Source organism: Canis aureus, chromosome 18 (genome assembly GCF_053574225.1).
Source record: "Canis aureus isolate CA01 chromosome 18, VMU_Caureus_v.1.0, whole genome shotgun sequence".
In the NCBI taxonomy this organism is placed as follows: Eukaryota; Metazoa; Chordata; class Mammalia; order Carnivora; family Canidae; genus Canis; species Canis aureus.
In genome coordinates this window covers 47,378,349-47,393,648 of record NC_135628.1, presented here as the reverse complement: position 1 = coordinate 47,393,648, position 15,300 = coordinate 47,378,349, and the positions used below count along the sequence as shown (strand labels likewise).

The 15,300-nt window shown below is 36.2% G+C and overlaps 1 protein-coding gene across 3 annotated transcripts in view; it reads right to left on the bottom strand.

The window, feature by feature from the left end:
- ABCB1 (ATP binding cassette subfamily B member 1) overlaps positions 1–15,300 on the bottom strand; it is a 206,545-nt gene that overhangs the window by 44,348 nt on the left and 146,897 nt on the right. For all 3 annotated transcript variants that reach the window (XM_077857100.1, XM_077857099.1, XM_077857101.1), the window contains exons 9-14: positions 10,309–10,480; positions 8,083–8,196; positions 7,832–7,942; positions 7,526–7,651; positions 7,212–7,415; positions 6,506–6,676 (exon numbers count right to left, since the gene is read on the bottom strand). In XM_077857100.1, coding sequence (XP_077713226.1) covers positions 6,506–6,676; positions 7,212–7,415; positions 7,526–7,651; positions 7,832–7,942; positions 8,083–8,196; positions 10,309–10,480 — 898 coding nt within the window. The remainder of the gene's footprint in view (positions 1–6,505; positions 6,677–7,211; positions 7,416–7,525; positions 7,652–7,831; positions 7,943–8,082; positions 8,197–10,308; positions 10,481–15,300) is intronic.

Below are 15,300 nucleotides of genomic sequence, written 5' to 3'. Positions count from 1 at the left end.
GGATAGTGTAGAAATAGTGATCTGAAAAATGCCTGGGGGGATATTATGCACTCTTCTCAAAGCACATCCCAGAGACTCCACTTTGGGAACAGGGGAGCTGGCCAGTACCATTTCTCTCCCCTAATCTCAGCATAAACACAGAGCCACCTGCAGGAACAGTGCAGTGCTGATACAGCAGGCTGCCTAACTTGCTTACATCAAGCTCCTGTGCTCAAGCCCTTCTCTGCAGAGCTTCCCTCAGTCCCAGTGTGGTAGACTCCTTCCTCAGAAATCCAGCACAAGACCCTGCCCACACCACATCTCGAAAGCCTGAAGCTATAAAGGTCAGCCACCTTGGCTGGGATAAAGCCAGGAGGGCAGGAGAAATAAATAGCTTTTGTAACACAGAGAAGAAGGCAGAGACTTAGACAAAATGCCAAGATGGAGGAATGTATCCAAATTAAAGAACAAGTTAAGGCCACAGCCAGAGAACTAAGTAAAACAGATATAAGTAACAAGCATGTTGGAGAACTTAAAGCAACAATCATACGGATACTCACTGGGCTTGACTAAAGAATAGAAGACATCAGGGAGAACCTTACCACAGAAATAAAAGAGTTACAAAAGAATCAGAGATGATAAATGAGGATGGAACCAAATTGGATGCAGTGAACAGAAAGCTGGAAAAAGCAGAGGAATGAATTAGTGGCCTAGAAGACAAATTAATAGAAAATAATGAGGCTGAACAAAAGAGAGAAAGAAGAATTATGGAACATGAGAATAGACTTAGGGAACTCAGTGATTCCATCAAATGTAATAACATTCATATTATAGGAGTCTTAGAAGAAGGAGAGACAGAAAGGGGGGGCAGAAAATTTTTTTCAAGAAATAATAGTGGAAAATTTCCCTAATATGGGAAGGAAACAGATGTCCAAATCCAGAAGACACAGAGAACTCCCATCAAAACCAAAAAAAGCAGGGATCCCTGGGTGGCACAGCGGTTTCGCGCCTGCCTTTGGCCCAGGGCGCGATTTTGGAGACCCGGGATCGAATCCCACGTCGGGCTCCCGCTGCATGGAGCCTGCTTCTCCCTCTGCCTATGTCTCTCTTTCTCTCTCTCTCTCTCTCTCTGTGACTATCATAAATAAATAAAAAATTAAAAAAAATTTTTAAAAAATCAAAAAAAGCAGGCCAAACAAAGAGACACTGTAATTAAATTTGCAAAATATAGTGATTAAAAAAAAATCTTAAAAGCAGCAAGACAAAAGAAGTCCTTAACTTATGGGAAAACCCATAAGGCTAGCTGGAGATCTTTCAACAAAAACTTAGCAAGCCAGAAGGGAGTGGCATTATATATTCAGGTGCTGAATGGAAAAAATCTACAACCAAGAATACTCTATCCAGCATGGCTACCATTAAGAATAGAGGAGTGATAAAGAGTATCCCAGGGGATCCATGGGTGGCTCAGCAGTTCAGCGCCTGCCTTTGGCCCAGGACATGATCCTGGAGTCCCTGGATCGAGTCCTGCGTCAGGCTCTGGCATGGAGTCTGCTTCTTCCTCTGCCTGTGTCTCTGCCTCTCTCTCTCTCTCTCTCTCTCTCTCTCTCTCTATGTCTATCATGAGTAAATAAATAAAATCTTAAAAAAAAAAAAGAGTATCCCAGACAAACAAAAACTAAAGGAGTTTGTGACCACTTAAATCAACCCTGCAAGAAATACTAAAGGGGACTTTTTGAGTGCAAAGGAGAGACCAAAAGTGACAAAGACAAAAAAGGATCAGAGAAAATCTCTACAAACAATGACAAAACAAGTAATAAAATGGCAATAAATATATATCTATTAATAATTACTTTGAATGTAAATGGACTAAATGCTCCAATAAAAAGACATAGGATGTCAGAATGGATAAAAATATAAGACTCATCTTTATGCTGCCTAAAGGGACTTATTTTAGACCTAAAGACACCTGCAGATTGAAAGTGAGAGAGTGGAGAACATTTATCATGCAAATTGATGTCAAAAGAAAGAGTAGTAATACTTAGATAAACTAGACTTTAAAACAAAGACTTTAAAAAGAAACAAATAAGGGTATTATATAATCATAAAGAAGCCAATCCAACAAGAAGATATAACAACTGTAAATATTTATGCACCCAACATTGGAGCACCAAATATATAAAACAATTCATAACATAAAAGTTCTTACTGATAATAACACAATAATAGTAGGGGAACTTTAACACCCCACACACTGCAATGGACAGATAATGTAAGCAGAAAATCAACAAGGAAACAATGGTTTTGAATGACACAATGGACCAGGTGGACTTAACAGACGTATTCAGAACATTCCATCCTAAAACAGCAGAATACATACTCTTTTCAGATGCACATGAGATATTCTCCAGAACAGATCACATATTAGGCAACAAAACAGGGCTCAACAAATACAAAAAAGACTGAAATCATACTGTGCATTTTTTCTGACCATGCACAATGAAACCAGTAATCAACCACAAGAAAAAACTTGGAAAGACCACAAATACATGGAGATTAAACAACATGCTACTAAAGAATGAATGGGTCAACCAGGAAATCAAAGAAGAATTAAAAAATACATGGAAACAAATGAAAATGAAAACAAAACAGTCCAAAATCTCTGGGAGATAGCAAGAGCAGTCTTAAGAGGAAAGTATATAGCAATACATGCCTACCTCAAGAAGAAAAAATCTCAATAAACAACCTAACTTTACACCTAAAGAAGCTAGGAAAAGAACAAATGAAGCCCAGAGTGAGCAGAAGAAGGAAATAACAAAGACTAGAGCAGAAATAAATGATATAGAAACTAAAAAACAAAACAAAACAGAACAATTGAACAGGCAACGAAACCAGGAGCTGGTTCTTTGAAAAAATTAATAAAATTGATAAACCTCTAGCAAGACTTATCAAAAAGAAAAGAGAAAGGACACAAATAAATAAAATCCCCAATGACACAGGAGAAATAACAACAAACATCACAGAAATGCAAATAATTATAAGAGAATATGATGAAAAACTATATGTCAACAAATTGGATAACCTGGAAGAAATGGATAAATTCCTAGAAATATATCAACTACTGCAACTGAAACTGGAAGAAACAGAATACTTGGACAGACTCATAACCAGCAAAGACATTGAATCAGTGATCAAAACACTCCCGAAAAACAAAAGTTTAGGGCCAAATGGCTTCAGAGGTGATCTCTACCAAACATCTAAAGAAGAGTTAATACCAGTTCTTCTCAAACTATTCCAAAAAAATAGAAAAAGAAGGAAAATTTCAAAATTCATTCTATAAGGCCAGCATTATCCTGATACTAAAACTAGGTAAAGACTCCACTAAAAAAAGAGAACTATAGGCCAATATTCCTGATGAACATGAAGGCAAAACTTCTCAATAAAATACTAGCAAACCAAATCTAGCTATATATTAAAAAAATCATTCATCATGATAACTGAGATTTATTCCTTGGTTCCAAGTGTCATTCAATATCCTCAAATCAGTCAACCTGATACAACACATTAACAAAAGAAAGGATAGGAATCAATTTATTTCATTTCATTTCAACAGACACAGAAAAAGCATGACAAAGTACAAGATACATTTGTGATAAAAACCCTGAACAAAGTAGGTTTAGAGGGAACATACTTCAACATCATAAAGGCCATATACAAAAGACCTACAGCTAATATCATCCTCAGTGGGGAAAAACCGAGAGCATTTCTTCTACCATCAGGAACAAGCCAGAAATGTCCACTTTCACCACTGTTATTTAATATAGTACTGGAAGTCCTAGCCTCAGCAATCAGACAACAAAAAGAAATAAAAGGCATCCAAATAGGCAAAAAAGTCAAACTTTCACTAATCACAGATGACACATTCTTCTATGTCGAAAATCTGAAAGACTCCACCAAAAAATTGCTACAACTGATACATGAATTCAGCAAAGTCACAGGATACAAAATCAATGTACATAAATCTGTTACACTTCTCTATACCAATAATGAAGAAGCAGAAAGAAATCAAAGAATAAATCCAATTTATAATTACACCGAAACCATAAGACACCTAGTAATAAACCTAACCAAAGAGGTGGAAGACTCACACTCTGAAAACTATAAAACACTGATGAAAGAAACTGAAGATGACACACAGAAATGGAAAAACATTCCATGCTCATAGATTGGACAAATATTGTTATAATGTCTATACTACCCAAAGTCATCTACCCATTTAATGCAATCCCTATTAAAATAACACAAGCATTTTTCACAGACCTAGCACAAACAAATCCTAAAATTTGTATGGAATAAGAAAAGACCCTGAATAACCAAACAACCTTGAAAAAGAAAAGCAAAGCTGAAGGTATTATAATCCCAGACTTCAGGCTATATTACAAGGCTGTAGTGATCAAAACAAGATGGTACTTGCACAAAGTAGACATATAGATCAATGGAACAGAATAGGAAGTTCAGAAATGAAGCCACAGATATATGGTCAATTAATCTTTGACAAAGCAGGAAAGAATATCCCACAGGAAAAAGTCTCCAACAAATGGTTTTGGGAAAACTGGGTAGCAACATAAAAATGATGACACTGGGCCATTTTCTTACATGAAACACAAAAATAAATTTGAAATGGATTAAAGACCTAAATGTGAGACTTGAAACCATAAAAAATCCTAGAGGGGAACACTACAGGTAGTAAACCTCTTTAACATCGGCTGTAGCAATTTCTTTCTAGATATGTCTCCTCAGGCAAGGAAAACAAAAACAAACTATTGGGACTTTATCAAAATAAAAACTTTCTGCACAACAAAGGAAATAATCAACAAAACTGAAAGGCGACCTATGGAATGGGAGAAGATATTTGCAATTGACATATCTGGTAAAGGGTTAGTATCCAAATTATATAAAAAACTTATAAAACTCAACACGCAAAAAGGAATAATCTAATAAAAAATGGGCAGAAGATATGAATAGAAATTTTTCCAAAGAAGACATACAGATGACCAACAGATACATGAAAAGCTGCTCAACATCACTCATCAACAGGAAAATACAAATCAAAACTATGGGAAATATCACCTCATGCCTATCAGAATCAACAACACAAGGAACAACAGGTGTTGGTGAGGATGTAGAGAAAAAGGAACTCTAGTGCCCTGTTGGTGGGAATGTAGCCACTGTGAAAACAGTATGGAGGTTCCTCAAAAAGTTAAAAATAGAACCACACTACAAAACAGCAATTGCACTAGTAGGTATTGACCCAAAGGATACAAAAATACTAGTTCAAAGGGATACATGCCCCCCAATTTTTATAGCAGCATTATCTACAATAGCCAAAGTATGGAAACAGTCCAGTGTCCATCAACAGATGAATGGATAAAGAAGAGGTGGCACATATATACAACGGAATATCACTCAGCCACAAAAAGAATGAAATCTTGCCATTTGCAATGATGTAGATGGAGCTAGAGAGAATTATTGCTAAGTGAAATAAGTCAGAAAAAGACAAATACCATATGATTTTTCTCATATGTGGAATTTAAGAAACAAAACAAATAAGTAGAGGAAAAATAAAAAGAAAGAGAGAAGCAAACCAAGAAACAGACTCAACTACTGAGCACAAACTGATGGTTACCAGAGTGGGGAGGGTGGAAGAGGGGATGGGGGAAATAGGTGATAGGGACTAGGGAGGGTACTTGTGATGAGCACTGAGTGTTGTATGTGAATGATGAATCACGAAATTCTACACCTATATTACACTGTATGTTAACTAACTGGAATTCAAATAAAAATTTTAAAAAAGAGGTCTTCATATTCCTTGTCCTCACAGACCTAGCTTGGTTACCAATACATGCCAGGGACCAACCAAACCGTGCCTAGCACAGTGTAAGCACTCAAATCTGATTGGGTGAATGAGTCCCGTGAACTCAAGGATTGCAGGAAGGTCAAGCTCTGTTGATAGTCAAGGACATTTCATGGCCCAGATAGGTTTCCAACATCATCAGTTCTCTGCCTCTTTCCTGAGTACAAGAGGTTTCTCATTTTCCATAGGGTTTTCAATACGTATTTAACATCTTGGAGATAAAATGTGAACCTTAATTATATTTTCCTCTTGTTGACAACAGCAAAAACAGAAAATGTAAATAACAGGGTCATCTCTACATAACAGGCCAAGTTTCAAGATCATAATGATGACCAATTTTCATTTGAAACTCTATTTCTCATTGTTTAATTTTAAAATTTTGCAAGTATCTTTCAGTGAAAGTTTATTCATTTTTACTTAAAAAAAAAAACAGAGAAATAAATAGAAATTTAATGAACAGATCCAAAAAGGACTACAGATTTAATTTTGATACTTGACGGGATCACTTTAGAAGTTATCAGAAATGTCCTTTTTCAAAAATAATATCAAGAAGAATTAACGGTGGGCTCTCCTTATGCTTATAAATCAGGTCAGTTTGAATCAAGGGTCACAGACCTTATCCAGGGCCACCTGAACCACTGCTTCACTTTCAGTGTCCAGAGCTGACGTTGCCTCATCCAGCAGAAGAATCTTGGGGTTGCGAACCAGGGCCCGAGCAATGGCGATTCTCTGTTTCTGTCCACCACTCAGCTGGGCCCCTCTCTCTCCAACCAGAGTGTCAAATTTCTACAACACAGAAAATAAAGAGGGGGTCTTAGCAAAAGAACAAACTATCTCAGCTTACATTTTAAGATGGGAAGTGATCCCATAAACAACCCACAGGGAATACAATCCAGGTCCTTAAAACTTAGCAATAACCAACCCCAATTTTTACAAATATACCTACTATTAGCTGATGGTGCTAGAGCTTTAAAATCTGACATAATCTTGATTTCCCTTCTTAGGAGTTTTCTATAATTTACAGTAGATTCCTAACTTCTTTTTTTAATTTTTAAAAAAATTTTAGTTATTTATTTGAGAGCAAGAGCCAGAGAGATTACAGAAAGAGAAGCAGGGAGAGAAGCAGACTCCACTGAGCAGAGAGCCTGATACGGGGCCTGATCCTAGAACCCTGAGATTGTGACCTGAGCCAAAGGCAAACACTTAACTGACTGAGCAACCTAGGCGCCCCTAGATTTCTAACTTCTAATACAACAGGCCAGCAATCTATTCTATTTTATTCTTTGAACTTCTAGCATGGCAAAGATCAAGAAAGACTTACATTAGGTAGTTTCATGATAAAATCATAGGCATTGGCTTCCTTAACAGCTTTCTCAATCTCATCCATGGTGACATTTTCGCGGCCATAGCGAATGTTTTCAGCTATCGTGGTGGCAAACAACACAGGCTCCTGACTCACCACACCAGTAATTTCCCGAAGATGCCTTACATTTATGGTCCTAATGTCCTGTCCATCAATACAGACCTGAAATAAAAAGTAAGCATGATTTGCATGCCTTGCAGATTTGTAATGTGAGCTGTGCAAATGGTAACTGCTGACGGCTGCAGCATCTAGTTCAGCAGGAGCCACCTCACCATGCCATCTGTGGGGTCATAGAGCCTCTGCATCAGCTGCACGGTCGTGCTCTTCCCGCAGCCACTGTTCCCAACCAGCGCCACTGTCTGCCCACTCTGAACCTTCAGGTTGAGACCCTTTAAGATCTAACAGAACGAATGAGAAATAAACTTAAGGATAATAGTACACAGATTCCGGGACTATGAATTGACTATGAAGTCAAAACCAGGTTTAAATGTACATTTTTTTTAAATCACTAAAGTCAAGTATCAGACACTTTTAACCAATACATGGTTGAATCACTGATTAATCATGTATCACTGTACCTTAACTTCTTTTCGAGAAGGGTAACTGAAGTGAACATTTTTGAATTCCAAATTTCCCTTAATATTATCTGGTTTATGTCCACTCTTCGAATAGCTGTCAATGCTTGGTTTCTAAACAGAATAAAATTTCAGAAGATCACTAGGGTACAATAGCTATTTTTAGTGATGTTTGTGGAGCATTGGATAAAGTGATAAAGAAATTGACATTTAATTAGAAATCTTTTAGAGGGAAATGGCTAGCCTGGACTTACATTGTCAATTATCTTGAAGATTTCATAAGCTGCTCCTCTTGCGTTTGCAAATGCTTCAATGCTTGGGGATGCCTGTCCAATACTAAAAGCCCCAATTAATACAGAAAAGAAGACCTGAGGGATGTGAAGGAAAACCATCAAGTTACTTTGTGTTTATTACAATTTTTTTCATACATCTTTCTTCTGATATAGCCAATGTTGTTGTTGTTATTATTATTATTATTATTATTATTATAAGTTATTATTATTTTTAAGGTGGCTTGTTATGAGTCCTGGTGTTAAAAACACTTTAAAAGTTTAAATCCTTTTTGATTTACAATACATAATGAGTCTTACTTGCTCAGTGAAACAATGGTACAAGTTCCACAGGACCAGAATAGGATAGAATATATATTTATTTAATTATTTATAAATATTTACTTAATTATTTTGGTTCAGATCATCGGCAGGGCATAGGGGAAATAAATATCCAAAGGAGTGTCAGAAGACCAAGGTCCAAATTCTGGGTAAGCACTAACTAGCTGTCTGGCTTCAGGCAATTCTCCTACAGTCTCCAGGCTTCAATTTCTTCATTTGCAAAACTAGGCAGGATTCTATGGGTTTTCCTTACCTGGCAACCTTAGAGTTGTACCAAATGAAACAGTATATATAAAAATATTTTGTAAATCATAAAGCACACATCTAGGGCATTATTCTTGATCAGGCTGTCTTCTTTCCTCCTACCAGGCTGTGTTTTCTTTGAGGTCTGATAAAAGGGGTTTATTTTTTCATTTTGACCAAATTAAATTGTTTTTCTTTAGGGTTGCAGAGAACTAATATCACCATTCATTCCTTTCTAAATCACATAGCAATTACCCAATAATTCACATAGAAGAAATTTTGCTAAGTGATTCTACATTCATTTTCTCAGTTAGGATCTACAACTATACTAAAAGTTAAGGCAAATTATTCCTGCCATTTCTATTGGCAAAAGAGGTAGCAGAAACTTGAAAAGTCTAGGTGGCCACCCCAAATCATACAGTTAGTAAGTGGCACAGATGGAATTTAAACCAAGTCAGCCTGATTTCCAATCCCATGCTCTTACTCATATTCTGCATGCTTTCCAGCTTGTGAGACAGTTCTGGGACCAGTGATACAAGATTTTAGACTACTTATTTGTATCACAATTAAGTAGAACACATTTCTTATACAACCTAGGTTCACTAACACCATTACTCTCATAATAAAAGCTTTTTTGGTAAAAGCCATTTTTACTAAATAGCCTTGCACATTTTGGATGAGCACAACTGTTATATCTACATTACAAATCTTGTTCCTAGGAGAAAAAATGAGTGGGGAATATCAGGGAGGGAGACAGAACATGAGAGACTCCTAACTCTGGGAAACGAACTAGGGGTGGGGGAAGGGGAGGTGGGCAGGGGGTGGGGGTGACTGGGTGACGGGCACTGAGGGGGGCACTTGAGGGGATGAGCATTGGGTGTTATTCTATATGTTGGCAAATTGAACACCAATAAAAAATAAATTTATAAAAAAAAAACAAATCTTATTCCTGAGAAAGGGAACTGTTGTAAGGGACTTAAAATATGGTCTGTCACCAACAATATTACTTGTGCTTGGACTGTGAAAAAAGAATTCAAGGACTCTTCTAACAGTATGCACTTTATTAGATCAAGATATAGGTTGAACTATTTCACCATTTTTAAATAAATGAGAACAGTATCAAATGGCAAGCTTTCTGTACTTGTACAAAGTTCTAAAAGGCAGAGAACCTCCAAATAGAATTTCTTTAAGGAAGAGTAACAATTAATACTCCCATAACTTTGCAAGGTAGACTAGCTATCATTCAAAAAAATTTGAAAAGTAGTTAAATACTGTATTTTGCCATTTGTTGTTGTGAATAGTAAATCAGAAAATAAAAATGAAATGCTTAGCACTGGGCCAACCACAAAGAAATAATCTCAACAAATAAGATTTCATGCTATAGAGATTTGTAATGTCAATATTATTTAGGCTGCAAGACAAACTGTGCAAGAGATTTGTTAAAAAGACACCACTGGTTGCTCAATACCTCTAATTTCCTTTCCACTTTTTAATCTAGTAACACATGGCTCTTCATATTATTCAATAGTTCTTCAATACCTATTCTCCATCATCACTCAAGCCAACACCACTCAACTCCATTGGAATTTTCACGAGAGATTCATTTCTTAAAATAACATCACTTACAGTGAGTACTTGTCCAATAGAATATTCACTGGAGAGGACCAAGGAGGTCCCATACCAGAAAGCCAGAGCATATGATGCATAGATCAATAAGAAAGCGGCACCAATAGAAATGTTGGCCGTGATAGCTTTCTTTATCCCAATTCTTTTAGCTTCTTCTAAATTTTTGTTGTACCTATGAGAAATAAAAAAACTATCACATATATTCATAAATCATATGAAATGAACCAACATAGCCTGATGGTTATTAAAGACTTAGAATGTGCCCAGCCCTGTTCAGTGTTTTACATGTATTTTCTCCTTTTGTCCATACATTGACCCTATGGTGTTAGTACTATTTTAATCCCTTGTTGTAGAAGAGCAAACTGAGGCTTACTTATCCACAGAGATTAAAAATTTGGGGGAAAGTATTCTAAAGCTTCTTCTCTGGTCTTAACAATAGTTTAGTAAGTAAAATAATGTTTAGTAAACTTCAAGAATTTGCATTGTTTCATAGGCAAAACAAAACAGAGGCTCTAAAAACATTTGTGTTTTCCCTTTAAAATATTCATGCCTTTTAAATTTAATAATAAAAAGCAGATATAATGCTAGATAGTGCACAAGTAAATCCTTTAAATCTCTTAATGTTTAAGGAAATGTTAAGGAAGATTCTTTTTTCTTTTTTAAAAATATGGGCCCCATTAGCTTATCTCATGTCTCTTTTCTTAAGAAGAATCTTTGTAAATATAGAATGATGGTAAAATTATTAGGGAAATAAGACTGATTATAATTGAGTCTTAAATTTTTGTCCTTTTAATCATATTTCCCTAGGAACTTAGAACATTGCCTTATAGAAAGAAAACATTCATAACTGTTAGAAGAACTTGCTTCCATATAAAATTCATACTTTAAGGTTCTTTGATCCATAAAAGCATGACATAGTATTATGTTAATTTTCTTTGGAGGATTCACTCCCTTAGTTGGAATGTACAGACAAATTCAAGTCCCGCTCAGGTAAAAGCATGCATTCTTTCTTGCCGTCGTGACTTTAACTGGCTACTTTACTAGTTAAAAGAATGCCAAATGAAACTTCCATATCCACTAAAAACCAAATTTAAACAGAACTTTATGATGATAAAATAGTAACATACCATTATAGTTTCTCTCTGCAAAAATGTGTATCCCTAACTGCCAGTAATAATCTTTGAGCAAAAAAATTATTTTTGAGTAACATGTTTCAACGGTTGATCTATCTGTCTCCCACTTTTTGAGTTGACCTGAGGCAAAACGTATTACTAGGCGTCAACAATACATGATTACAAAGAAGGAACGTTAATACACATGACTCACACCTTTTTTGTTACTTCCTTTATACCAGTTCTTGCTTACCGAGACTAATGCAGAACTCATTTCACTGATATGTTGTTGTACCATGCAGCCAGAGGAAACATTTTCATAGGAAGAAGCAACAACAAGGAAGAAAATCAGATACCAGAAAAGATAAATGGAAAAAAAAAAAAGAGGGTAAGGAGGAAGGAGATATCAACAATGCTACAATTACATAGGCTTTTGATTAGGGTTTTGCTAAAAATACCACACTACCAAACCCAATATGAAAACCATCTACTCATTAAAAGCTTTAGTATAAGAATGGTCATTTAAGTCACCATTCTTAAAATGGATTAAGGATACATAACAAAAACCCTGATGTTTAGAAAACAATTCTTTTTTTTTTTTTTAAGATTTTATTTATTTATTCATGAGAGACACAGAGAGAGAGGCAGAGACACAGGCAGAGGGAGAAGCAGGCTCCATGCAGGGGGCCCAATGCAGTACTCGATCCCGGGTCTCCAGGATCACGCCCTGGGCTGAAGGCGGCACTAAACCGCTGGCCACCCGGGCTGCCCCTGGAAAACAATTCTTAAATATTATGAAAATATTTATCAGTGATGTAAACAGCCATTTACAATAGCAAGAAACACTTTTAGCTAAGCAGAGAAATCAATACTAAGAAGTAAGACACACAGGTGAGAAAAATATCATTTTAAAATTAAGGAGAATAAAACTATTCCTACACTACGGAATTGAATTCATTGTAAATTCTGGTTAAATTTCCATTCTAAGAGAGCCAGCTTCCGCTTGCACCTATTAATTGGAATAGAAAGTCAGACTAAAACCATTACTTGTCCATGCACAGCAGAGAAAGGAAGGGAAAGAACTACAAAGAAAACTGAAGGATTACATTTGGCCCAAGAATAATTTTAGCAAACATACTTCCAAATGATATCTGATATCTGGGTACTTGTCTCCCCTCTCCTGCCCACAGTCTACATCAGGCCACCACAGGTCTTTCCTCTCAGGCTACAACAGCCTTGCTACCAGCCTCCCTGCCTCCAATCTTTAACTGCTCCCCTCCACTCACCAAACCAATTACAGACAGAGAAATGATCTTAAAATATAATGGGGATATTTGTTCCTTTGTTTAAGACCCTCAACTGCTTGCCTGTGCCCTTAGAGTAAAATCTTAACTCCTCTACAGCCCACACTGCCTTCAACAGCCTCTCTTCTCCATCTCCCATCACTCAACAGAGCTCTAGGCACACAGACCTGATGGCATGTTCTAGAACATACCTAAGTTTGCCACCTCAGGAAATCTGGAAGACTCTTCTGTCCCTACCCTAATCCCACCAGGACAGGCTTTTCCTCACCCTTCAAGTCTCAGCCTAGATGAAATCTCCTCAAAGACGCCTTCCCTGGCTGCCAAGGCTTTCCATGACTGCCATATTTAAAGTAAAATTTCCCTTCTCACCCTTATCAGCACACCACTTGATTGTTTCATAGTATGTTTTAAAAGTTGATTATTTCATTCATTTCTTCAGTGATTTCTTTCTTATCTTCCTTTCTACTCTCTTCCTTTCCCCTTTTCTCCACCTTACTCTTTGGACTAAGGATCCTAAGAGGAAAAAGTTCCTCTATTTCCAATTTTCTATTGAAAATGTAGAGTGCAGCACATACATGTGGTAGACACTGGCTAATCTGTTGAATTGATGAACTTTCAAGAAATGCCCAACCTGGAAAGAAAATCAGGCCAGCATGTTGTGGTCCTGAATATCCTCTTGATCTAGTTTCCTATATACCTCTGGTATATACTCTATATTAAGAAAATTAATTCTTACTCTTAGTTTTGAATTTTTGTCATGAATTATACATAATTAATCCATTTTCCTCATCCACCAATACAAAACATTTCTTCCTTTCAATCTGTTAATATGGTTAATTATATTAATAGATTTCCTAATGTTAGAATCATCTTTGTATTCATGAGATAAAGCTAGTAAGTTCCAGTTTTTTTTTTTAATCTGATGACATTTTTCACATGGATTTGTTTAGCTAATAACTTACGTAGACCTTCTGCATCTAGGTTTTAGGTGAAACTGCTTTATAATTTTCCTTTCTCATGTATCTGCCTAATTGTGGCATCAAAGTTACACTGGCCTTATATGGTGAATTCTCGACTTTATATATTTTTTTTTTTCACTCTCTGAAACAATCTCTATAAGGTAGGGTTATCTTTCTCTTGAAGTTTTGTTAGAACTTGTCTGTAAAATTATCTGGACTCTGGGTTTTACTGTGTATATAAAGGCAGAAGGTGGCAGTTTTTAACTTTGGATTCAATCCCTTTAATGATTGTCGGTCCACTCAAGTTTTCTTCCTCCTAAGTAAGAGTTTTAGCCTATATATTTTTTAAAGATTTATTCATGAGAGACACAGAGAGAGAGGCAGAGACATAGGCAGAAGACAAGCAGGTTCCCTGTAAGGAGCCTGAGTGAGACTTGATCCCAGGACCCCAGGATCACTACCTGAGCCAAAGGCAGACACTCAACCACTAAGTCACCCATAAACCACTGGTTTATATTTTTCTAGGGTATTGTCTAGTTCATTAGTTTACCAAAAACTTATTGGTATAAAGCTGTACTTTTTTAAAATGAAGTTTTTTTTTTGATCTGTAGCAATTTTTCCTTATTATTTTTTTAAATTCCTGATTAAATTTGCAAAAAATACTTGATTATTTATTAGTCTTTTCAAAGAATTAATTTATGCATTTGTCAGGCCTCTGCTTTCTTACATTTATTTTCTATTCAGTTAATTTTTGCTACTTATTACTCCCTCCTTATACTTCCTTTATTGTTCTTTTTTAAATTTCTTAATTTGGATGCTTATTTAATTAATTTTCAGCAATTTTTCATTTCTTCTACTGGACACCCTAGTGGTTTCACTGGACATGAAATCCTCAGTCTTGGGGAGAGAGCCCTCTCTCGTTCACAGAATTTTATAAATTCAAGCCCTAAGTGCATCTGAGGGTGATACCTGAGATTTTTTATTTCTGTAAGGAGATGCTTTCCAGCTCAGAAACTAGGCAGAAGCAGAAAAGCTTTATTTGTCTCCCTATGTTGGTGGACGTATTCTTTCTCTGGTCCACCCTTCTACTGAGAAAAACTAGAAAAGAATCAAAACTTCATTCTCTGTTTGCTCAAAATTAACTATTTAGAAAAAGCTTCTGAATCATCTAAATAGTAAACCCTATGACTCTAGGGTCATAGTAACCCCTATGACTCTTTATATCCCAAATACTGTTTACCTAACTGGTAAATTAGATATTTTGTTACTTATAGTTGTCTACATTCTTCCCCTTCCCATCCCTCTGAAAGAATTTAATTGCCAAAGAGGAAGGACTGTATTTGATTGGATGCTTGCCAGATCACTAAGTAAGACTTCTCATTTTGCTTATTTGGTAAGCAAAAACCTTACCAAAATTAAGAGAGAACATAGGTGTTACTCTCCTTTGAACTTAGCCATCATAAATTTTTCTCAGAGGACATCTTTGTGGCTATGAAATATATCAGATGAACAAAAGTATACCCAAAACACACAGGCACAGTATAAAAATTATGTACAAGTATTATAATTATGCCGTGAACACACATCTCACCACAACTGAGGTCAAGACGTAGAATA